The 26601-nt window shown below is 36.1% G+C and overlaps 1 protein-coding gene across 6 annotated transcripts in view; it reads right to left on the bottom strand.

The window, feature by feature from the left end:
• LOC6576562 (protein madd-4) overlaps positions 1–26601 on the bottom strand; it is a 93615-nt gene that overhangs the window by 36235 nt on the left and 30779 nt on the right. For all 6 annotated transcript variants that reach the window (XM_044008475.1, XM_044008476.1, XM_044008477.1 and 3 more), the window contains exons 3-7: positions 14815–14925; positions 14296–14621; positions 12763–12937; positions 7458–7602; positions 878–1007 (exon numbers count right to left, since the gene is read on the bottom strand). In XM_044008475.1, the coding sequence (XP_043864410.1) occupies positions 878–1007; positions 7458–7602; positions 12763–12937; positions 14296–14621; positions 14815–14925 (887 nt within the window). The remainder of the gene's footprint in view (positions 1–877; positions 1008–7457; positions 7603–12762; positions 12938–14295; positions 14622–14814; positions 14926–26601) is intronic.

Raw genomic sequence — 26601 nt, 5'->3', positions numbered from 1 at the left:
TGATATATATGTACATAAAATGATATGGAATTTACTAATGGAAGCTATATAGAAATTACACATTAAATTTCATTACTTTAGGCTTTATATTGCCCGAGTTCACATAGGTAGATAGATGAATAAGTGGAATATAATAGATTTTCTTCATTTCACACCACATTATATAATCATATTTAATCATTTTTTTTTCTATTTTTTTTTCCTATTTTAATTTAAATTTTCATATAAGAAATGACGAAAATGTCTAAAATTATAGACCAAAAAATATTCGGACACGCAAAAATATATATCTCATTTAAAAAGTATATATTCATCTTCTATTCTCTGAATATATGAACTTCTCTCCTATGTATTCCAAAAACACCTGCCTCATACATCACAGACTTATAGGGTATTTCGAAAGCGAAAAGCAGAAACAACAATAGGCAACCGCACAGAACGGAGATTAGAATTTGAGGCGCTTCGCGCGAGATACTCGGAAAATTGGCGTAAACTTTTAGTTCGGTTTTTCGAAAATGTCACAGAACGATAAATACAGTGTGGGGGTCGTCTGTGGTGTTATGTACATATACATATAGATGATCCTATACACAGGCTGGGCAGACAGAGAAGGCGCCAAACAAGGACAAGACAAGTCAGAGTCCTCGCTGTGCTGGGCGATAATAGAGCCCCAGCCGAGTAGGCAATCAAAACGTGCGCACGATAACCAAACGCCATTTAAATTGATAGCTAGCCAGGTGGACGGAGGAATAGACAGAGAGATGGAGATGAAGATGGCGAGAAACAAAGGTGTGTGTGGGGGGAGGGGGAGTAGGCAGGTGGCCTGTCTTCCTGTCTGTTTGGGGAGTTTGGGGGCAACTGTCAAAGCTGTACTTACCGCGGCGGACAGCTATGTGTATTACATGGCACCACCGAATTCTCTGGGCGATTAGCAGCATTGCAGAGCATCGTATCGACATCAGCGCCAGTTAGGCGATTCTTGCACACAGGACGAGACATTTTGTAACCTACGGCACAAACGAAACAGAAATAGTTAGAAAGAGATAGAGAGAGTGAGAGAGGAAAAAAATTAAGAAAATAAATAAAGAAATGCTGAATGGCGTTAGTATTATGGGTAAAGGCTAAAAATTGGAACTAACAGACGACATGCATTTGCTGCATTTTAAAATCAATAATAGCCTGAAATGGCTTTCAGTGGGTCGGTTGGGTTGCTTTCTCTCTGCACTGCAACTTTAATGTCACTTAGGCACTTAAGACAGTCACGGCCACGCAACGAGCAGACCAAACAGAAAAGCTTAACCCCAACCATGAAATGCTCCGGGGAAGACTTACAAAGATTTTGAGACAAGACACATGACTTGGAACTTAAATGTTACTATTGAGTTTTTATAATGTTTAAATGTTTTAAATATTTAATACGTTAAAATTACTAGGTACATTACTATTTATCATTTGTATTATGTAGCTATAAACAAATGAAAAAAATTATTTCATAAATCATTAAGTTTAAAATAAATAATAAGATCTAGAATTATTTGAATTTAATCCTTACGTTCTTTATTAATGCCAAAAGTATAAAATAAACACTCCTCTAATTTAAAACATATGCAACACCGATAAATAGGTTTATCTAATTCCAAAATTATATAACTTTATTCGATTAGAATAAAATAAATATTAAACACGAACTAGACACGGAAAGTTTCTGGTCTGCATTTAAAAAATATATTACATATGATTTTAAATAATTTATTCAAGAATATATTTAAAATATATATCTCATATAAGAAAATAGGATTGTGTTATTTAAAAACTTATTTTCCATATAATTTTAGCTTAAATATATTAATTAATTCTAATTATTTTATTTTTATTATTATTGAAATTTTTCTTTTATTTTTATTAATATATATTAATTCATTTTAATTTATATTCATTTTGTATAATTTCTATTTAGTTTTTAGTATTTTATATTAATTATTGGGCGTTTATCAGAATTATAAATTTCTTAAAATATGTTCAATATTTTCTAAAGGCTTTTCAGTGAACGCATTGTCTTCAATGGGTTAACGTTAACAAACAGATGTGAATTTTCAACTAAGCCAAATGGCTGCAGCAAATGGGCTGGGCGTTTTCAAATTCTATTTTCTTCTTGCTGTACGACCGGAAATTGGCAGAGCAAACACAGAGCCAGCCAAAGAGGCTGCAGCAGGCAGATACAAATAGCGAGAGTGAGAGGGAGAGAGAGAGGGAGAGAGAACGAGATGGAGAGCGTGAGATGCCAAAGTGGCTAGAGCATTTTTGGGGTTGGCGGTGCTTCAGCAAAAATAGTCGAACAATGCATAATGCCATAACGATCTGTCAGTTTGAAAAATAGTGGGAAGCTGGTCTTGAATTTGATAGTGCATAGTTCTCTACCCAATCCCAAAGAGCACAGATGGGACGCCGATTTTCAGCTATTGAATTTCGTTTATAAGCTTCATTGTGTGCGTTCAGGCAACGTCATCGTCATCATCTTTATCCCCTAGCCTTACGCTGAGACGCTGACTACTGCTGCCTCCTCGCGCAGCATTTCGCCCCTCACACTCACCCTCACCCTCATAGACGTCAGCTGGCGCCGCTGCTGCTGTCGCTGTCGCTGCTGCTGCTGCTGCTGCTGCTGCTGCTGCTGCTGCTGCTGCTGCTGCTGCTGCTGCTGCTGCTGCTGCTGCTGCGTATTCATGACACAATTGGCTTAAAGCAATTGGTAATATCCTCTCTTGGCATTTATGTCAATAGTTGTAACGCAAAAAGTCGACTTCATGTTCACGGCAATGATAAAGAGCAATAGAAAAGAAGAGCAAAAGACAGAGCCAAGGGAGCCATGGGAGGGTGCAAGAAGTGCGACTGTGTGTGGCATGTGTTGCATAGCTTTTGGCTCAGCATGTTGCTTGGGGCTTGGCCAGCCGGGGCATGGGCATGGCATGCAGCATCATGGGGTCCGACGAGTGGATTTATAAAGCTCACTGCACCCAGCATGTTGCCCATATTAAGTTACGAGCAACAAAAGGGGCTCCATCCTGTCATTAATATTGATCATAATTTATAGAGCAGCGGAAATGTTAATGTTACTGCAGATTTCTCGTTTTTCAAGTGACTGCAACATGAGACAACTGATATTTTTTATGAGCTCAATGCACAAACAAAATTGCAAACTTCACTATAATTTATTTAATAACTCTTGAGTTGCTCTACAGAAAATTAAATTCCATAGTTTTAGTATTATGTTGCAGCTGAAAAATCTTGTTTAATACAATCAAAATTTAATGTAGTCAAAGATGTGATTTATGCATATGTACATGTATGTAAATTATTTTTTAGTAAAAGAATGAATGTATATAAATCATTTCCCAGACTTTAATAAAATGTATATAATATATGTTAGTAGCAAATTAAATAGGAAATGCCAGCATTTAAAAAATTCCATTACATTAGTATTATACATGCGAAACAGAAGAAATTATAAAAGCTAAGGGAAAGTATTCAACTATCTACTAATTGTTTGGATTCAAATCTTTTGTATAATTAGTTACTTTGACTATATTTAAAGTTTTAATAATATTTTCAATATAATTTATAAACATAAATGTATTCCACTTATGATCTGGCCTAAGTCTATAAGATATTTTAAAATATTTATTTAAGCTCAGCATTCAATTTCAAACATTTTCAAGTGCTGCTTATCTATAAAATATTTAAATTTATTTATTTAACCTCAGCTTTTAATTTTTAAACATTTTCAATTGCTGCTCATTGCTTTAGTAACTCTTGAAATCTTGTTCACAGCTTTAAGCCGCTTACACCAAATGCCTTTTGGGAGCCCAACTGCTTGAGCCCCAATTACAACGAGTGCAAAGGAATTTCAGACGAGGGCTTTCAGCTCACCTTCACTTGCCACTTGCTTAACCTTTGTGCTTGCACACGCACGCATACAAGCACATATATACACATATATGTGCATATGTATGTGATAATTTAGTGCACTTAATTTGGTCATCGAGAGAAAAAGAATATGAAACAAGTTGAATATCATTTTGATGCAAAGCACAAGCTACGAGGCGGTGCAGTGAGCTCCAAATATGTATAATTCGGCATAATTGATTACCTGTAATGTATACAATTATGTTTGTCGCTGACGTCGATAAGTGAGTAAAACAAATGACAAGTCGCAGCAGAAACAACAACAAACGACAAACGGACCCGGACAGCTGGCTGGATTGTCGAAAGTAATTTTTATTCGTAGTAGTTAGTTGCAAGAGTGAGAGGGAGGGGAGGGGGAGGGGGGAGACAACTTTCGTATGTAATGTCAGTGCGTTTATTTGGGTGCCCCCTGTGGATAGACGCTGGCCAAGCGACAAGCAACGACTGCACTTGACATTTAACTGACATGTGAGGCGGACAGACGCTGAAATGTAATTAAGGCGCTGCGCAATGCTACATAGTGCCACATGGGGGCGGGGCGTACCGGTGCGGAGCGGGGCAGGGTAACGCCTACTTGTAAGGTAGATAAACGATATTGCAATTAAAATTGAAAAACAAATTGATTTTGCCATTTGCAAGAGACGGCCAGGATAATGACTAAGTAAACTGACGTTGGGTGCGTTCTACTATTGTCGGAAATTAACAAGTCCCACTGGCTGTTGTTGTTGTTGGGGACTTTCGTCCCCCTGTCGATGGGGAGAAAAAAAATACATACTCTGACATTTATCAAGCGGCAAACCGATTATTTTCATTCCGAATTTTTGACGGCCTAATGACCAAAAACGCTAGCGCAAGCTGATTAAAAATTCATGAGACCACACCGAGAAAAAAAGAAAATAAAAAAATGGTAAATATCAAAAAAAGTGTAGCTCAAAGTTTGTGCTCTAACCCAGAAAATTGACAGGAAATATTTGTTTTGGTTTAACGCCATTATCATCAGCTTTTGCGTGTCCCCAAAAATTGTTGTGTGCGTGTGTGTGTGTGTGTGTGTATGTGTGTGTGCATTTCAATCGATTTCTCTTTTAAGATAAATTACGATTCATATTTCGTTTAGGTGACAATTTGTTTCTATTTTTCGTTGACTAATACCCATTTTGAACATAATTAAAGAGGTATGCACGGGTTGAAATTCTTATATTATATAATTATATTGTTACTATAATATTATGTTATACTATTATATTATTGTGTTATATTATACAATAATACTATTATTATTAAATTTCAATTTAATTTTTTTAAAGTTTTTTAACATATATTAAATTAGTTTTTTGCATTTTTGCTTAGCATCAATTTAGAAGAAATTTAAGGCTTAGCTTCTTTTTATAATTTTATAATTACTTATCATAAATTAATTACTTTTGCAATTTTTTTTAATATTTATAATATTACCCAAGTCTTAAACACATACACATACGCAATTTTATTTCATTTTCCATCAAATAATCATAAAAATTTAAATATTTTGCATGCGCATGGCAAACCCTTTCAAAAGTTCTTTATACTCTTCACCCCGAAGGGAACAAATGTAAGCGAACGAACAGATTTCAATTTTTCTACGATACTGCACAAAGAGGCAGAGAGCATAGTGAGCTAGAAAGAGTACGGAAATAATAGATCACAGCATATCAAAATGTGATCATGTCTGTTTGAGTGCTCGCAGCACACTGAGTTTATCGTGCCTTATTTTCACTGCTCGGGCTGCAACCGAACGAGCCGAGTAAATACGAAGTATAATACGAAGTAGGCTTCGCTTCGTTTTAAGACTTAATTTATTCTCGCTCATGTTACTGAAGGCAGCAATTTATAAAACCTACAGAGCACTCCAATTCAAACTCCCTCAATATGTTCTATGCTTCGCTCTCACTCAATCGGCTTCATATTGAATGGACTCTATACGTATACTGTGAGTGAATGCATACAGCCCTCTAATAATACTATGCGATTGGGTGTCGATGTGCCAGTGCTCGCTCTCGCTTTCGCACCTAATGATAACAAAATCTACTCTGAGTTCCATTTTCAATAGATGTAAAAACATTTTCCCTACATCCTAGCAAATTCCGCTAAAAAAACAAAACAAAAAATTACAATATGAAAACCTAAATACTGTTTATATCTATAAAGTTCCATTAATAAGCAATATCAAACAACAATTGCCGTTATGCTAAGCTAAGTTTCTCATAAAATCGATTAAAAATAATTAATCTACTTATAAAATTAAATATGTATATATTGAAGACATGAATGCTTTTCTACATTAATAGATATATTTGATTAATGAAATATGTGCAGCTAAATACCTCAATTTTCTTAATATTATTCAGCCGTAAAACTTAATTAAAATTATTGAACATACAATTTAAAACATCTTAAAGTAATGAAAGCTCTAGTTAGAGTTTTGGCTGAATTATAATGCAATTTAGATATAATAATATCATTTATATATATGCTAATTAAAAGATTGTTGCCATAGCAATTGATTGTTGTTGTTGTTGTTGTTGGACTACTTCAACCCAGTGAACTCTCATTCAGAGACAGGTAACTATGCTATTTGGTAAGAGGACACCAAACTTATATTACCTCATGTCTCTCATCACGTTACATGCACGCACACTTGTGAAGTTTTGTGAATTGAATCGGAAAACTTCTGGCTTAAGCTTTCAGCTGCTGCTGCCAGTGCCACTGCTGCTGCTGCTGCCATTGCTGCTGCTGCTGCATGCATGCAAAGCAATTTATGAACCCACACAGAGGGCAGAAAACAGAAGTTAACCTTAGGCTTTGGCTAGCAACAAAGTTGGATCGCAGGCTAATCGACAAACTTTAGCTGCAAATATATTATTTGGACAGCACTATTAATCATGCCTCTATATATTTTATATATACATATATATATAGTTGTAAGTATGATAGTAGAGCAAAAATATAATGCCAGCAGCAAAAAAAAAAAATTTAATAAAATGAGAGCAAAAACTTTAAGCATTTAGCCAGGAAATTTGCTGAACAGTTTTTTTTCCTCTTTTTTTCTGTTGCTTCGACAAGGGGCACGAAGACAGCGCGCAACTGCCACTCGATTGCCATGCAAACATTCAATCGAAACAAATTCCAATTCAATGAAAATAAATGAGCACGACAAATAGCTGCTTGCAACACACACACACACGTACAAGTGGAGGGCATTGGAGGCACGTAAAAAATTTGACAGCATTTTTCGCGTAAGGGAAAAGATTACAAACGGCGGCGAGGCACGCCAATGCCTGCGGCAATGTTCTTGACATATTCCACTTGTTTATTTACACTAGAGACTAGCCGACTGGCAGCAGCTCCCGCACCAGTCGCACAACTACATAAGTACATGCATAAGGACCCAAAGACATAAGGACGATGAGGCCTGTGGATTGAGGATTGTGGATTGAGCGCACTAAGGACTAAGGACTTACCGCCGCCGCAGGTGACGGAACATTGCGACATCGCCGACATCTCCCAATAATAGAGCGGTTGCGAACAGGAGTTGCCATCGCCTCCGCAAACGCCGCAGCCGTCAATTTTCTTCGTTGAGCCTATTTTCAAATCGCAGCCAACGCGCTGAAAAGAGAAGCACAAAGCCAAATAAGGTATCTGTAGATATGTATATTTGTGTATATGTATGTATTAAAAGAGCAGTTGAAAATGTGGTGGAATACTTAGCTAAGTATTGGCGAAGCCCAGATGCCCTTACATATTTAATGTACATTTAGATAGATTCATTTATATTTAAAAAATTTATTATTTTATATACTTATATATCATTTTTAATATATGTTTCTCATATAATTTTATAACACATATATAAGTATTTTTTTTTCTTTAATATTATATAAATAGTATATATATAAAATAAATTAAATTCATATTTCTCATATTATTGAATTAATAACTCATAATTTTCCAACCTGTTTCAATTATGCCTACCGATATGAGCTAGCTATACAAATTTATCGTCTATGATAGATGCTTCTCAAATATTTATAATTTCATTTTTTTTTTTTTACTAATTTTTTTTTAATTACTAATTACTAAAGAATTAACATAACTTAATTGAGTCTATGACTTACAGACATACAGCTAATCTATCTACCTCTCTATGTAACTATACACTACTTTTTATTAGCTGCCTCAGTTTTTATTTTATCAACACAAAATTTATTTTCTTCAAGACGTTACGTAGACATTACCAAAAATCGAACTACCCTGTGCTAGTGTATGCAGACGATAGACGAACAAATAAAAAATGCTACGTAAATAAGTGTAAATCAACTGTTAGCGGTATCATATCGTAACCTATTGGCAAACAAGAACACACATATACAAAGTAAAACACACAGACACTCACTCACTCACACTGTAGCAACAGTAATAAATAAAATATGGAAATCAATGAGAATTCGTTGCATAAGCACAGGCGCAGGCCCACACACACACACGAACATACACTTGTATCTACTTATGATGTATTCGCCAAGATATGTGTGCCTGTGTGTGAGTATGTATAACTGTCTACTGCTACAATGTATTTGTGATTGATATGCAGCTGGTGCCCCATGGCACTTGCTACACAGTTGTCAGGCTGCACATTGAGCTCGCTGCTTTAGATTAACCCAAGTCGAATGACAAGCGGAAGCCGTCGACGTGCTCAGTTAGCATATGCTAATTGGTATAGGTAGAGAAATATGTATAAAGAATATATAAACAAAACTATTTGAGAGCATACATATATTTCCTATTTTAAATGAAATTCTTTTAACTGATTGAAATAGCTGTTAGATGGCAAATATTATTGTATGTATACAATATTTCAATTATTAAAATTGCATAGTTTTTAAATAACAAATATTACTATATATGTATACAATATTTCAATTATTAAATTTGTTTCTTCGCCATCATAAAAATTTATTTATTATTAGAATTAAACACTTAAATTAAAATCATGTTTTCATATTTAAAATCAAATGTGAATTTGCTTTAATGTAATTAAATATGCATAAAAGCTGAAGACAAACAATTTACTAAAAGCAAATTTATTAGAATATATTTGAGCAGCTTATTGCAATAATTTGTATAGATATTGTTGTGCTATATTAAGTTACTAAAGCTCATACAGCAAGTGCAACTAAATTGTACAAATTCATGATATTCTCATTTCTGTTAGAAATTCATAAATAACATTGAATTACCAGCAGCTTTGTGAAAGGCTTTCTAAAATTAGCTTTAATTATTTTTGGAAATCAAATGGGAAAGTACATATATATAATTAAATGATAGAGTGTAACGTTGCAAAAATATATTGCATGTTAATATACGATTTATATTGTTATATTAGTAATATAAGTAATTAAAAAATGTTGGCCTAGCGTTCAGAAATTCCTTGTAATAATATTGTTATAATTGTTAACAATAATTGTGTGCCTAGTGCAACTGAACAAATATATAATAAATATAATCTTAAATATGTATATAATAAATATAAAATAAATAGAATAATGTAATAATTAATATATAAATATGTAATATAATAATATGTGTATTCTAAAGCAAATAATTATTGGATATTTTTGACCGAATTATTGGATATTTCTATACCAATCTCTAGGTAATTTGAGATATTATATTCGAATTTTTTAATATAAAAACAAAAATTGTCTATTTAAGGGATATATGTACATATTTATCTCTCTTTACTTTAACTATTTATAATGATAATATTTCTTTTACAAATTTCTAAGTAATATTTACTTCTAACCATTTTCAGTAAGATCTAAAATGTGTATAAATATTTGGAAATATATTCTAATAAATCAAATGACAACCTCTATAATGTATTACATTCGACAATTTCTCTACTTTATAAACTTAGTACGTCAATCAAAATATTAAAAAAAAAGGTCATAAATATATAATTACAAACCCGTCATTCAGAACACGACACTTTCTATAATATAATTTCACATAGCTTATTACGATTTCTTGAATTGCAGATACCTAAATCTATTTAAGTGTATTTCTAATAAAATGATAGTATTATATTTAATTAGCAATATTTTTCTTGAATGACTAAGCTGTCTATAATAATTTCCATTCATTTTCCAATAATAAATACGAGCGTATTAAGATGACTGAAATTATATGGAATGATTAGGCGGGGATGCTTTATATAGTAATATACGATTTCCCTTATAACAGTTATTTTAGAAATTGATTAATGTTGATTTAACCAATTTTATTCAGGTATTAAACTTTCATGAATTCCTTGAATTCAACCAGAAATTACAACAAATAAATTCTATTTCAGAATTTATAAGAATTTATTTATTTGTTTCTTCTGTTAGCCTTGACTAAAATATTAGCCCAAATATCTCACAATGTATTTTGACACTGTCCTTTAGTATTTCAGTAATTTAGCATTTGGAAGAATTGCCCAACAGCCAAATGACAGATGGCCATTTGAAAATTAATCCAGTGTTCTCTTAACGGCAAATGTGTTGGATTCTAACCCATGTCAAGATCTCACTTTCTCTCTCTATCTCTTTCTCTCTCTCTCTCCCCATCCCTCTTTACTAGCAGAGAAGAAATGTATTGCGGTTATTGCTGTGTTTCAATGTGTGTATCTGTATATGAATATTTAGGTATGTGTATGTGTGTATCTGGTTTTTTGATTTTAGGTCTCAACCACAAGCCCAACAGAGCTGGTGAGAAATAAGCCCGCGGGCCGCATTAAAACCCACAAAACTGGCAACTTGCTATTTGATTTATTTGCAACGGATACAGATATAAACATACAAATATAAATATATATATATATATATGTATATATATATACATATATGAGTATATATATTTGGAGCTCTACATACATATGTGTGTTGGTGTGCTGGCAGCTGCTACGGCTGCTGCTGCAACATCTACTTGGCCGCCCAACTCGTGGCAGACAAATAAAACACAATGTAAACCACATGACATATTGGCGTTTATTACAACAAATTGGGGTGACGATTTGGCGGCATTACAAAGGCAGCAAGAGCTCCAAACTAGGCGAAAAGTCGGATAAGGCGCGACACCCACACACACACACACACATACAAATACTCATACACACAACTGCACTCGAAACAAATTGAACTGAAACTCAAACAAACCACGGGTAGCTAGAGCAAGCACAAGAGAAACGCAGGGTAAGCCGAAAAGAAGGGCTGTGGACGGTGGGGCTGAGAGGTTTGGGGCCTCGCAGCTGTGCCCACGTTTTCTTCATATTGTTGCTGTTGTTGTTTTTGTTAGTGTTGTTTTTTGCTGCTGTCGCCAACTTCGTTTGACATTATTGTAGTTGTAAGCCTGCCAAACTGCGGACGCACATTTTACACACGAGGGTTGCCACAGAAGTGGAGCATTCAATTAAAATTGGGGCAAAACCTAGAGTTAGATGTGGAAAGGCTAAGCTAGAAATTTATATCTGTTATATTATTTATATACTGAAAATTAAAAATTTAAGTAAAATTGAACTGGCTTACAATATAGCATGAATAGTTCATAAAAAAAAAGTAATTTAAGCTAATATGCTGGCAAAAATTATATAGAAGCTAGCTAAAAAATTAAAGTGACTAAAAGTGAAGTGATTAATAAATAAAATAAAAATTCCAAAAATATTTTATAATAATACAAATATATACAAACAGTTATATGATAATAATATTATATATAAATAATATTATGCACATTTTACTTTATTGTCCAATTCATTTTCAGTTATATAATTTTTTTTTATTGGTTTAAATTAAAAATTTTGGTTTATTATTGTTTTCTATTATTTATAGTATTTTTAATCCGCTCAATTTTATGTCAAATTACCATTTAATTTTTTTTTAATAATATTTAATTAATTAATTTACAAGCATTTTCTGCGTGATCCACAAAACAACATAACTCACAAAGTTTAAACAATCTAGATAAAATTTCAAATTCATTTCCATTTAAATTAGAGTGAATCACACCCGATATTCAACCTACTTTCCCAACAAATCGACAAACTTATCTAACACCTCTCCCATGTCTCATGTCAGCATTGCATAGCATACTTTGTAGCGCGCGGGTTTCATTCCTGCGTCAACGAGTGAGTTTCGTAAAGTGGTAGCCAGGGGGTAGAGGCGGGCAGGCAGGGAGCCCACCAGCAAGCAGCACGCTTTATTGGCATTTCAATAGTTGGCCTTTGACGCTGAAGTGGCAGCCCTTGCCGCCACCTTCAGTTACATAAATGTATATCAAACTCCGTCAGATCGGCCAACCAGGCCGCCGCCCCACATTATGATTTATTTATGTTCACGTTCATAATGATACAAAGGCGCTTGCGTTATGCAATCTGCATATATATGCATACGTAAGTACGTATTACATCGGTCGGGCCAGTAAGCTGCAGTGCCTTTTGTTTTTGTCATGCTCACGAGCCACGACCACGGTCACGCCCACACACTCAGGCAGCCTACCTGACGACCTGCCGTCCTGCCCACCTGCGCTGACAACATCGACGTAATTTATCATCTTTTCGTTTTGGAGCGCACAGGAAGGAAGGAAGCTAACAAGGCTCACACGCACACACCTCCATATCGTTGGCTAAACATTATGATTACATCGATAGACCATATTTATATGCAGGAGAAGATGGAGGGGGAGAAGGAGAAGCAGCAGCAGAAGACGAAGTAGGAGATGAAGACTCACCTGACATTTGCCCTGAATGCACATATCTAAACTCCCAGAGCGACAGCGCGTTCCATCCTGCACCCGCGCCGACAGCTGAACAATGACGCTCTGCTCATCGTAATGCTCCGATTCCTCGGCATTAGCAGCGCCCGATTCCGGTGAGATGTCCTCCGTGAGATGAGCCGGGTGTCCCCTGATTGGAATTGAGAAAGCATTTAGTTAAAGGACTATTAAAGTTTGATCGATGGTTATGATTGGCTTATGGCTTGATTGCTCACATGGAAGCTGACTTAACTCTGATTAAGATTTATCTGTGTTATTACAAATCCCCAAATTTTAAGACAAAACCCAATTAAGTTTCTTTTCTCCAGCTGCTGTTTCACGAAAATACTTCGCACACTTTTTTAAATGGGTTTCTTAGCTCAGCTTTCTTTCCTATTTGCTATTCAAAAATTCCCTTAGCCATTTTATTAGCTGTATTCAGCTTTTATCTAACGAGATCCTCTTGGCCAAAACCCACTTCATTTGCAACTAAATTGCAGAATTTTGACGCTTAGCAAATGATTTATATAGCCCGCACATGTATGCTATATGTAAATGGCCAGGCGAGGCGTGGCTAAGCGAGCCGCTGCAAAGCGGAATATGAAATCTAACCCAAATGGATTAACCACAAAACCAGCTACCGCAAAAGCCACAGAAAAAAACGCAGCGCCACGACTGCCACTAATTTAAGCCACAAATACAAATGAAGCTATAAAAAAAGAGTAGAGTAGAGGATAGAAAAAAGTGAGGAGGGAATGTGAGAACAAACTAGAATTGCCAGATACCCTGTATATTGGGAATGTTTAAAAAGTAGAGGAAGAGAGAAAGAGAGTGAGTTAGAAAGGAAGAGACAGGGAGACAGAGTGTGCGAAAGAGATAAAGAGTGAGAGTGAGAGTGAGATTGAGAGTGAGAGAGAGAGAGACAGAGGCAGAGAGTAAAAAAAAGGGAGACAGAGAGTGAGTGAGAGAGAGACTGAGAGTGAGAGAGAGCAAAGTCTTATATTTAATTAAACCTAATTTTGGTTAATCTTAAATATTGTTCAGAGTACGAGGGAAAGAGAGCAAAGTTTTATTATGAAGAAATATAATTCTGAAATTTTTTTGCAAAATCAAAACTTGATCTGAAAGATTCGGGAGTGTTTTTTATAATATGATAAAATTCTATAAAATCTTGTAAGAAAATTATTTATTTAAAAACAAATATTTGTTTTTTTTTTTTTTGGTTTTGGATTAATATAAATACAGCCAGCATTTTATTCGGAGCAAAACCTACAACAGTTTTAATTATATTCTTCTCTCTAATACAGAAGGCCCTCCCCTTGTTGTTTTCACCCAGCAGCAGCTGAATATGGGCAACCGCTGCTGCCGCACTCAACGCAAGCTTTGATGAATAATGAGTGGACAGCACTGTACAAGGACCTGGGTCATTTGGCCATTTTGGCCACTTTGGCCACTTTGGCCCCTAAGCGCATCGCTGTCGACTTTATTTTAGTATGCAACACAACTCACCTGCATGTGAGGGCACAGGGCTCGACATAATCGTAGTGAGGCGTCCACTTGTATAGGGTGCCGTCGTAGGGAACGTCATTGTAGGCGGCACACTGGTTCGCACGGAAGTCCTGCTGTTCGGGACATGGCTGCATGTTGCAGATGCGATAGCGAGCGCTCTCGCCGCGACAGCTGCCGGTTGTGCTGCAGCGACGTATTTGCTGCATGATGCCACCATCGCAGGTGCGCGAACATGTTGACCATTCCGACCAGCCGGACCATTGGCCAGAGCCAGAGCCAGAGCCGGAGCTGGAGCCCGATCCTGCGCCCTTTGAACGTTTCTGTTGCTGCAATTGTAGGATAAGGATTTGCGTATTAAGCTTTGCTAATTGAAATGCCAAACGTTTACATATGCTAGTGCATTGGTGTGTAAGTGTGTGGGTGTGAGTGTGGGTGTGAGTGTGGGTGTGAGTGTGGGTGTGAGTGTGGGCGTGGGAGAAAGTGTGAGCTAGAGGTGAATTAGCGAATTTTGGTACTCACTTCCAGCTCATTTTCCAAATCGGAAGCTGTGTTCCATGTGTCGTCAAACGCTTGACTTGCATTCAATTTCTTTGCCCAAGCGGCATGTGAAACTAACAGGCAGAAGCTCGTCTGGAATGAAGAAGGAAATTCATAAATGTCAAAGGTCATTTAATAATAATAATTGGTATTGTAGGGCAGCATATCTAATTGTTTATTGATTTATTGTGTTAGCAGTTGTGCTTGTTTCATTAATTATTTACAAAGAGACTTCAAATAAGGAACAACAAACGCTTTGTTATGCAACCTAAGCTATTATAGCTGAAATATTTATTGCCCTTGAATATACACATTTTTAAATATTAAAGAATTTTTAAAAGATAATCCTTTAAATTTTTACCTTTTACATATACAAAAGAAATCTCAAATAAGATTAAAACTAAGAGGTTTTAGAAATTAAGGAAAATATTTGCACATAATACCTAGTAAAATATTAAGTCTTTATATACACAACGTGATAAACACGTAGTCTAGGCTTCATATGAAAAATAGAATATGAGTGGGGGAAATCTAATCCTAGGACAACAAATAATGTTTCTATATCCACCTGACTTTCTTGGCATTGGCAGTGGGAGAGATGACGTTTATATTTGTAAAAGATTTAACCATTTTTGGGGTTCTTTTTTTGTCAGCAGCATCGCACGCGGCTTTTACGTTAGTCACGTTAACAATTTGCATTTTGGCCGGGGATTTTGGTTTTTATATCGACAGCGCATTAACCTTTAGGACACGCGTCACGTATGCCCCACGGGCATTGAAAACAATCTCGACTGGCGTGTCAAGGGTTATGCCACACGAACGGAGGCGTTTAGAGGGGCGTGGACCAAGTCGTATGTCGTGTATCTGCTGCTGCTACTACTTCTTTTCGTGCTGCTGCTTAATGGCGTGTCGTATGCCACGTGCCCACGCCTTTTTTTCTCTGCCAACAACACGTAATCGGGTTTCAACTGGGTTAAGCGTTTTACTAAAATAGACTACCCCATAAGAGCAGACAGTTAGCTAAGTATTTATGTGCTAAATCTCTTTCTCTCTTTAGGCTAAGTACGGCAGACTTAAGTGAACGACTTTACTTTTTTTTTTTTTTTTTTCTTTTTTCCTGCGAGATTTATTTGCCCTCTTGGCCCACCTCGAAAATTGAACAGAAAGTATTAAGATACAATTTTGTAGCAGACAATTCCTTGACTACATAAATTTGTTTTAATTGCAGAATTTGTTGAAGACGCTTGGGTATTGTGTTTTTAGTTTTGCGCCACCTAGAAATACCCTGTGATAAGACTTTGTATTTTAAAGTTTTTGTAGAACTTTAGCTGAAAGTCTAGAATAAATTTAGTCTACGTAGATAGATAATTTTTTTTTTTTTAATTTTTTATTTCATTATTTTGTTTATTATTTCATTAATTCAGTTAATTATTTCTTGAATAATACATTATTATTTTTACTCTTATTTAATTTATTTTTATTCATTGTTTACATACATATATCTTTTATTTAATTTTATCTCAATGTATAACATTTTCATTTTTTTTTTTAATAAATATATATATATATATATTTTTTTTTATTATTATTATTTTTTTTTATTTATTTATTTATTTTTTTTTTAATGCATTTTTATTAAATTTGATCACTTTATATTTCTTTTAAAATGTTTTCTAAAATTAACGAATTGCTTGCTCATTTACTTAATTCAAGATCAGATTCTCAATAGTTAATATTATTTTCAATTCTTTTATAAGTTTCATTAATTAGCTACAACTTCACTTACATTATATACTATGTATATTAATGTTCGTCTAAATCATTCTGAAATCTGTTTCCAGCAATTAAGCAGCTTTCAGTCTTCATAATAACTGTGACTACCCAGCCAAGGCCTAACACACACACACACACACATGGACAGCAACAGCAGCAGCAGCATCTGATGCTGTGATCCTCTTGTTCAGGACATCAAGCAATAAACAGCCGACATATGAAAGGCTAATCTTAAAGGCAAATCAATGGCAAATGGACCACAGCCGCAGCCAAGGCAAAAGCAAATGAACAGCCGCGCGCACACACACACACACACTCACACGCACACACATGTAAAGACTACATAAATAGTGTACTGCATGAAACATGATCCTACTATGCCTAGCTTTATGCACCGTTCCACAACGAATCGTAGCTTAAGACAAAAACCATTTTATAGCAGTTAAGCTGAGAATATGTAAAAACCCAACACGCAGAGAGAGACAGAAGCAGAGGAAGATAGCGAGAGAGACAGAGTCAGGGAGAGAGAGGGAGAGTGAAATGTAGGAACTGACAGCAAGATGAAATGTCTGATAAAGCAAGTGTAGTGCAATAAAGGCTGTAAAAGAAACACACACACTCACACACACACATGAGTGTGTTTGCCTTCCACACAGACGGCAACTGAAGCAAACTCTTAGCAAAATCGGCGTAAAATCTCATATGTCCATCCATGCGGTTACAAAAGCTACTAAATTACTATTTAAGTATCTATTACCACGTTTCAAGTGTCTGAGGTCCGGCTCCTAGCCAAACTCTGGCCCTGTCGCCTTAATGGAAATGCCCAGCTAACAACCCTGACGACCGACCCTAAAGCAAACATTAGAAAAACAAATAACAAATAACTAAAGAGTGTATGCCCAGAACCCAGACCCCTGGCCCCTTGGCCCCTTGAGTCGTGTGGACTGCCTGGCTGTCTACCCAGGTGTATGGGTACGTACTACGTACAGGAAGTCCTGTGGGGAGGAGGTTGCCTGGCAGTCGATTATTGTAGAGGTTGCTTACAGTAGTAGGCACATCTATGAGCCTACTGAATTGTAAGAGGAAAAAAACATTAGCAAACAGCATTGGACAGGCGCATTTTATACGAATCCGGTAATTATTTATTTATGAGTTGAAGCAGTTTCAATAACTCACTTTGCCTTAGCTACGACCAACCAGAGCGAGCCTTCTCCTGACTGCCTCGAATATACGTCAAATGTCGAGCCAAGTCTATATATATATATATAAATATGTATGTGTGTATATGCGCGTTTGCTCCGAGTACTCAGCGTCATCATCATGACAGGAAGTCGTTGTAGGTAGTTAGTTAATGTGCACAGTGGTGCGAAAATTATGAATTTGTTTCAGCTTTTCAGCTGAAAGGTTAATGGGTAATACGTTATGCTTAATGGTTTTTGTTTAATGCTAAAAACCAGTTAAAGCAGAGTGAGAACGGGAACGTGAGGCAGAGCGAATATGAGAAATGGTCTGTTATTAAGAGGTCAAATAAATCATGATGCACAGTGTCTGTGCGGTCGTCAAACAGGTGAACAAAGCAAGTGCCACAAGGGTGTCAGAGGGCACAAAATATATGCACGGTAAAAGCATTTAATTATTACATTACATTTCTTTTTGAAGATGACTATAAATATTATAAATATTTTTGTGTTCGTTAATGTTATGTATGTATGTATGAGCAAATTAAATTGTTGGAGCATTTTTAATTTTACGTTATTTATACAAATATTTTAATTTAATATTAAAATATTTTATCCCAACTTTAATATATTATATATTGAATTAATTAATTTATTAGGATTTGTTGTTGGGCTGAAGTGGGTAAAAATGCGTTACGTATTTTATGGTTGTATTTTTCATTTTTTTTTTTTTTTTTTTTTTATCTAATTTTAACCTTTTTTTTAAAAAATAATCGTTTAAATTTTTTAAATTAGAGAATGTTATAAAACATATATTTAAAGAATATCACATTATTTACGTATTTATGTTTAGATTGTTCACTTGGATCTTCAGCTTACCCTCATAGCATAACCATTAACTCAATAACAAAATCAACATATTTTATAAATAATTAATTCCCGTATATTTTTCTCGAAATTCTGTTTTTACAATATTTCTATAAATACAGGGAGCACATAATAACCAACGGAATATGAAAATATGATAAACCAATAAGTTATATATGTATATTGTAATTGCTTATATTTCATTATATTATATTGTCATTGCTTACAAATCTTATTTTCAAAGGTTTCTTAAAGTTTTACCTATAAATTCCTAACCTCTATGCAAAGTACCTGCACCACCGTGCAGCAACACCGTTGCCAAGGCACAGTTAGATACAGTTGAGTCTATTTCGAGACTCGCAGGCGGGAGTAAATAGAGAACGGCCTAGAGTAGACGCACATAGATTCTATTCTTGAGGCAGGCAATTTTTGCATAAAACCGGGTTAGGTCGACTCATTTAGGGGTGGAAGTTTGGGGTTGGGGTTGCGACTGGGATTGAGATGCTGCTGCGGAGTCGTTTGTCAGTCAGTCACTCAGTCAGCCGGACGATTAGACAGTCAAAAGTAAGCAGCGTTCTGCCAGTTGATTGTTTCGTATTGTAACGGTGTGTATAGGTGTATATATGTGTGTGTGTGTGTGTGTGTGTGTGTGTGTGTTTGTGCGTTCAGTTGCTGGTAATGTGTCTGTTGCGTCACGTCAGTTATTTATTCAAAGCGACAGGCGGCACAAAACGTCAATGAGCAACGTTTTCTGTATGCGCAAAGGTTGTACAGGCACAGGTACAGGTAGCTAGCTGGGCTGCTGGGCTGCTGTGCTGGCTGAACAACTGACTAACTGAAACAAAGGTAGACAGCGACAACAACAATTGGTAAAAGCTGCGCTAAACTTTTACAAGGAGTTGCCATAGCAACAATAAGCCCTGAGACAAGAAACGAACGCGCCTCTGACATGACAAGGGACAGATGGATGGATGGATGGAAGAATGGATGGATGGATGGCTGGTTGACTGACTGACTGGCTCGAGTTGACTGGGGGTTTAGGGATTGAAGCTAAAGTTAGACTTGAATTGATGGTACACTTTCGCATATATATGTATCTATATGTATATATCTGTTATATATATATACATATGGCCAGTCAGTCGGCTGCTGCTGCTTACCTCGACTCTCTGTCTGTCTGTCTGTCTGTCTTGCCTGCGCCTGTCTATCCATTTGACTGACATTGCTCTGTCATTAATTTTCGATGGCAGCACTTAACACACATGCAGCATAGGTCAAATGTCAGTTTAGTCCTAGCATCCCTAACTGGCCGATCTAAAAATATTTATACTCGTCTATGTACGCTCATAAAATGACACGAACTGACGTCAGCAGCGTGATACAAAAATAAAATTCGCACCTCTTGCAGCCGCACAACCCACTCTTACTCACGCCCCCACACAAACACACACACAGACACACACATAGACACTGTCTAATGCCATTTAACAGCCGTAAGTGGCCAAGGGCTTAGCCGTTGTTAACTGTTTCCGGTTTGCAGCTTGTCTCGACCTACGTCGCTTTATCGCTCCATTGCGGCTGTCTCCCAACTGCTAAGGTTTCCCATTCGCTCTGACCCCCAACTTTGCATTGTAACCCGTTTTTTTTACGGGTTTTTTAGTTTCCTTTTTTTTTTTTTTTTTTTTGCTGCCCCTAGTTGGTTTATGTTGCAATAGCAGAGCTTGTGTTGGGTTAGGTTTGGAGCAGCTGCTCTGCGCTTGGACCGACGTCAACATATTTTACACGCACTTTATTGTGCTCTTTTGATTCAGGAGATGATACTTTACAAGTGTGGAAATTGTACTTTATTTGGGTAATTAAAAGTGTGTTCACACTGGCTGAACAAAGTTTTGAGGCAGTTTTTTCGGAGTTCAATTTGTAAAAATTCGCATTTGAGGTGAATATAATACCATTTCTATTCATTTAGTTTCAAAATATTTAAAGCTATTTTATGAGCGAAAACATATAAGTGTAGTATGTAAAATGCAGAAAGAATATTGAAATGATTTCCTAAACTGTGCCCGTTTTCCATAAATAAAAATTATATAGTAAATTAGGTTATATGTATATTGGGTTACCTAAAAGGTAGCAAAATCCTAAACTGAAAATCTTATTAAATATATATCTTATAAATATATGAAAAAATATTTTTATTTTATTAAATTTTTATAGCATACTTATTAGGCAAAAAGATACATACGTATGTGTATTGAAAATATGTAATAAAACAATATTTATATATATTTTTATTTGATCTGCTAAAAGAGAAATGCCTTAGAATATCCGCCTATATATCAAATAAAAACTATTTCATGTGTAATTCCATTTCAAAAAGACAAAACTTAGAAACCATATCAAAAGATTTTATGTATAATGTAATAACAATACCTCACACTCCTTACATTTCCCAACTTTTTGAAACTATGACCAATCGCTATGCAGCCCTGGGGTGTCCATAGAAACTGCAAAAATTTGCGACTAGATCGAAGAGGCTTCTGCATATGAGTCATGCATGTTGATGATATTTGGTGGGCAAAGCAAATTGTTATAACCCCGGCCTGAACTTTATGTATTTAGTTGAGAACAAATAGAATATGACGAAAGAAAAAAGATATATAAAATAGCGCATATTTATTTGATGCCAAGAAACTTTCTCAATAAATATCATCGATAGCAAGCCCAAGGCGCGAGTAATCAATTGGCTTATGACAAGTGGAGTGGGGCAGTGTAGGCAGGGTGGGCAAACGGAAAAGTTGACTGACAAATAACAAAGACAGAGTTGAAAGTCTTTGGGGCTGACGGCGTGTCGTGCTGCTTTGCATGTCCTGCAGTCATTAACTCAAAAATGGAATCGAAATGAAATTGAAATAAAATGCACGAATTTCACTAGATAGTTAGGGATGGCAACCCAAACGGAGCCGATGGCAACAAGGCAGATAGGCGGACAACAGACAGTCTATCGTCCGATAGAATCGTCCAAACGACCCCACGAATGGATTACAAACAGAGAGTGCTACAAATTCGAGTACATACAAAAAAAAAAAAAAAAAAAAAAGGAAGTGTGAGAAAATAGAGGAGTTAAGAGCGAGAGAAAGTGAGAGAGAGACAGAGAGAACAGACTGTGGAATTAAAAGAGAGAGAGCAGCAATTGTTGTTGTTGTTGTTGTCTTGTACGTTGGTACGTGCCTTTTGGCCAAAGGACCAGCATTTCAAGTGGCAACTGGCAAAATGACATGCTCTCCAACCAGGGCACAGAATACGAGCGGAAACACTTTGTGAGAGCTACATTTTGTTTGTGTGTGTGTCTTCATTTTTATTTCGGTGCTGGTGTAAGAGAGCACGTGAAATTAAGTTTTCATGTAGACCATTTAAATTTATTATTGGCTGCTTGGAGAGCGAAATAAAATTGACTGGAAGAGCTGTTGTAAATACGCGGCATTTAGAATTCACTTTAATTTATACTATAATCAATCCGACTCTCTAAATTTAAATACTTAAAAAATTATTATTTTCATATCTAAGAACCACAACATAGTAGTCCATTTCGTTTACAGAGTTGGCCAGAGTTGTTTTATTAATTTATTAATTAATATTTTTTTTTTTTTTAATCAAAAAAAATATCAAGTAAATTTGTTAATATCACTTTTTGCATATATCTCTCAAATGGCCTTCTTAAGCCAGTCTCTATCAGTCTCTGTAGCCCAGATGGGTCTGTTGAATAATGACAGCCCTGTACAATTGACCTCTCTATGCGCTTTTCAAACTATCAAAATTAATGCAAATCCATTCCATTCATTGTTCGTTCGAATTGGCACTGCCAAATATGCTTTGTGCTTATATAAAATATAATCAATTTTCTATCAGCTAACTCTCTTTAACCAATCAACTAACTTTTAAATTTTCTATTTTTACTACCACATAGTTTACTTTTCCTTTCGATAACTTCACTTTATGCATTTGCATAGTCTCACGTTTCGCACTTCATCATGCAGTTCAATTTTCTCAAAAGACACCCAGCGCACCTCCTTGCCACCCAACAAAGAGCTTAAGTTCACATCAGGCTCTCCCCTCTGCCATTAATCATCTCAACAAATAGCCCAGCTTCGCTTGTGCTTCATTCTTTTGAGTCGCTGGCAGAACACTCACCGCAAAACTTGTCAAGCAGTCGTACGCCTAGGCCATTAACACGCCCTCAACACAACAGAAACAACCTAACAAACAAACTACAACCTACAGCCCAAGCAAACAAACAAACAGATAGACAGTCGTACGGACAGTCAGGCAGTCGAACAGACAGACAGACAAACAGGCAAACAAATATCGGTGCCCAGACAGATAGTCAGAGAGACAAACAGACTGATGGTCGGACAGATAGACAAATACTAGAAATACCAAAGAAACGCCACACGCAAAACCTTGGTCGCAAAGTCAAATTGAAATAACAGCAGAGTGAGAGAGCAGGAGAGTGTGAGAGTGTGAGAGAGCGCGAGCGACAGCCCGAAGAAAGTAACGAAATACGTCGACAATGGGTAAGAAAAATATTTACTACACGTAACAATAAATCCACTCGAGAAACGGGTGAAGAAATACAACCGAAGCATGCACAAAACGCACAAAAACAAAAAAAAAAATGAAGAATAGAAAAAAAACTTTCGCAGCAAAAGGGGAATATTTCCTACTCGGACCTGCCCCATTTATAACAAAAGGCTTTCATGTCCTTCAAAGGCACGCAACGAAACCATTTTTTATATACACACACACATGCACGCATATACATATATATGTATGAAGTGTAACACACACTTCGACAAATTGATACCAAGATTAAATCTTGACGACATGAAGGGCCGGACCGGAGCGAGTTGGGCCAGGCTAGACGAGCAGGCTACATGTATAAATTAGCGCTCTACTCCAGTCAACTAGCTGACATCAAAAATATTTAATTAATATTACAAAAATTAAAATAAATTATGAAACATGTTTTTTTTCTGGGCAGGGTGGACTTATGGAAAAAAATAATTAGTCTCCGAAACAAACACTAATCCAACATCAATGGCCGAGCACGAGACAGTTACCAATTTCAGCTGCCAAGTTCCCCGTTGGCTGTTTGGCTCTTAGCCATTTTCTAATTTCAATTTGTCGTTGCGGCTGCTCAGTTTTTCAGCTTATTTTCTTCTTTTTTTTCGGTTTACCATTGACGACCCGCACAAATGACGACGCCCAATGTCCATTGACATTGCTTTGTGGTGGACAGAGAGTGAGAGAGAAAGAGAGAGAGTTGCCAGTGTTGTCGCTGTTCCACATTAAAATTAATTACCACAAATGGACAAGTCTCATTACAGCGCGTTTCTTTTTTCGGCGCACTATGTACACGGTAATATATATATATACTATATACAATATACACACATATACATGTACATAAATGGGTCTCCAGCAACAACTATTGTTTGCGGCCAGCTATTAGGTGACTGTTCTCTCCACTGTGGGCCACTGTGACTGACACTCGAATGAGCATAAGAACTATACACAAAAGTTGCAAAAGTAAATCATTAATTTTTTTCCTTATCCAATGACCTACATACATTCTGGTGAAGCATATGAATTTGCTGAAAGTTTTCGTATATTTTGAAAGTATATGGGAAATGCTGACCTTTAGAGTGAAAGGTGCCAATAAAAAATAGAAATAATAATAAATAAATAAAAACTACATATAAAAAATAAAAATAAAGTATAAATATAATAGTAATAAATAAATAAAAACTAAATATAAAAAATATAAATAAAATATAAATACAAAAATCTAATATAAAGCTTACAAAAATATTATTTATTTATTTTATTTTATTTTATAAAGTTAGATATAATTAAAAATTAAGATCTAACTTAATTTTAACAGCACTGGCTACTATGGCCTTCGGCTCTAACTTATCCTATGCATTTACATTTATATACATATTTACATTGTTTTGTTGGTTGGGAACTAAATGAGGTGGTATAAATCTGTTATTTTTAGAAACTTGATTATTGAGCATATGTTTTCAGGGGTTGGGTTTGAGAGTAAAGATATGGGGCAGCTGTTGTGGAAGATTTGGGTTTTCAGGTGGGAAGTTGCAGGACAGTTAAAGAAAATATGTTGGATGGTGAGGTCTGTTGTGGTGTTGCAGTTGGGGCATGGGATTATGTTGTCAGGGTTGATGTATTGTTGTTTTGTAAATCTTGTGTGTCCTAGTCGGAGTCTTAGTATTTTTACTTGGTCGCTGCGTGTAATAATTTCTTGTTTTATGTTTTTTAAGTAATAGGTTGTGTGTGTCAGGTTGTTGAGTTGCTGGTACCAACTGTTGCAGACTTCTATATTTTGATGGAGTTTTTTGGATGATTCGTTGGCAAGGAATTTGTGTATATCTTTGGAATTGAAGTTTGGGGTGTAGTGGAGGGGCATTTTGGCTGTGGATTTGGCTGTGATATCGGCAAGCTCATTCCCATCGATGCCACAGTGGCTGGGTACCCAGAACAGTTTTATTTTGGGGGCAGATTTTGTAAGGAGTGTTCTTATGGTTGCGGGATATAAGTTGTTGTTGTTGGTATTGGAGATGGATTTTAGGGACGAGAGGGAGTCGGAGCAAATGATGTATTTTCCTGTTCTTTTTTTTTGGATCAGTTCTATGGCATGGAGAATAGCTATGGTTTCGGCGGATAGGATGGATGAGTAATGGGGTAGGATACATCTTTTTAGGACTTCATTTTCTGTAGTAATGGCAAAAGTGGCTGTGTCATTTTGCAGTGAGCCGTCGGTGTAAATGAATGTATGGTCTTTGTATATATGTTTGAGATTGGCGAATTGTTGTCTATATGAGCTGGGAGGTGTGTGGGGTTTGCTGAATTGGTGTAGTGTGGTGTTGATGAGGGGAGCGGGAAATAACCATGAGGGGGTGATTGTTTTGTTTGGAGGTGGAAGGTAGGGGATATTGTGTTCTTTGCATGAATTTATTATTTTTTGCACTGTTGATGTTAGTTTGCTGTTTCTATGGTTGCAGTTCCGTTTTATGTATTTATGGAGTGGGGAGTCTGAGCTATTTAGGAGTGTTTTATAGGATTTGGCTGTGATGAGGTCTCTTTTTGTTCTATTGTGGGTATATTTGATTCGAAAAGCAAGTTGGGGATAGGGGTCGAGCGTAGTGCTCCAAGGGATATGCGGATTGCGGCGTTAAATAAGGTTTTAAGTCTATTGAGGGTTGATTTGGGGGCATGGCCGTATATGAAAATCCCATATTCTATTTTTGATAGAAGCGTAGCTTTTGTAATGTTTATGAGGGTATGGGTGCTGCAATTTTGTTTGGGATTGGCAAGGAATTTTATTATATTTAGTTTTTTTGTTAGCGCCGGTTGTATTGCTTTTATATGGGAGTCCCATCTATATTTATTATTTAGTGTTAGGCCTAAGATTTTTAGGCTGGAAACGGAGGGAATGGGGGTGTTGTTGGACGATATGGTGCAAATGCAATTATGCCTTCGGCAAATGTGGAGGTGTTTTGATTTGTTGAGTGCGAGTGATGCTCCTGAATATGAGCACCATTCGTGGATTTGGGCAAAGAGGCTGTCAAGGTTATGGGATAGGTTTTTTTCTTTATTGAGGGGTATAAATAGGAAAAAATCATCGGCATAGGCGCAGAATTGCAGCTCCCTATGTAAGCCGATGATGTTGGAGAGGTTGTTGTAGGCAATTAGGAAAAGGATGACGGATATTGGGGATCCCTGGGGGATGCCGTTGAAGAGTGGATAGGGGCGGGTTATTATGTTTTTAGTTTTTATTTTTATTTTCCTATTGTTCATGAAGTTTTTTATGTAGTTTATTATTTTTGGGCCGACTTTCCACCTGATGAGTTGGTCCAAAACCGTATGCACCCCAACT

The sequence above is a fragment of the Drosophila mojavensis genome, unplaced genomic scaffold (assembly GCF_018153725.1).
Source record: "Drosophila mojavensis isolate 15081-1352.22 unplaced genomic scaffold, ASM1815372v1 contig_36, whole genome shotgun sequence".
Taxonomy (NCBI): domain Eukaryota; kingdom Metazoa; phylum Arthropoda; class Insecta; order Diptera; family Drosophilidae; genus Drosophila; species Drosophila mojavensis.
The sequence above is the reverse complement of the archived record's forward strand: the minus strand, read 5'-3'. Positions and strand labels throughout refer to the sequence as shown.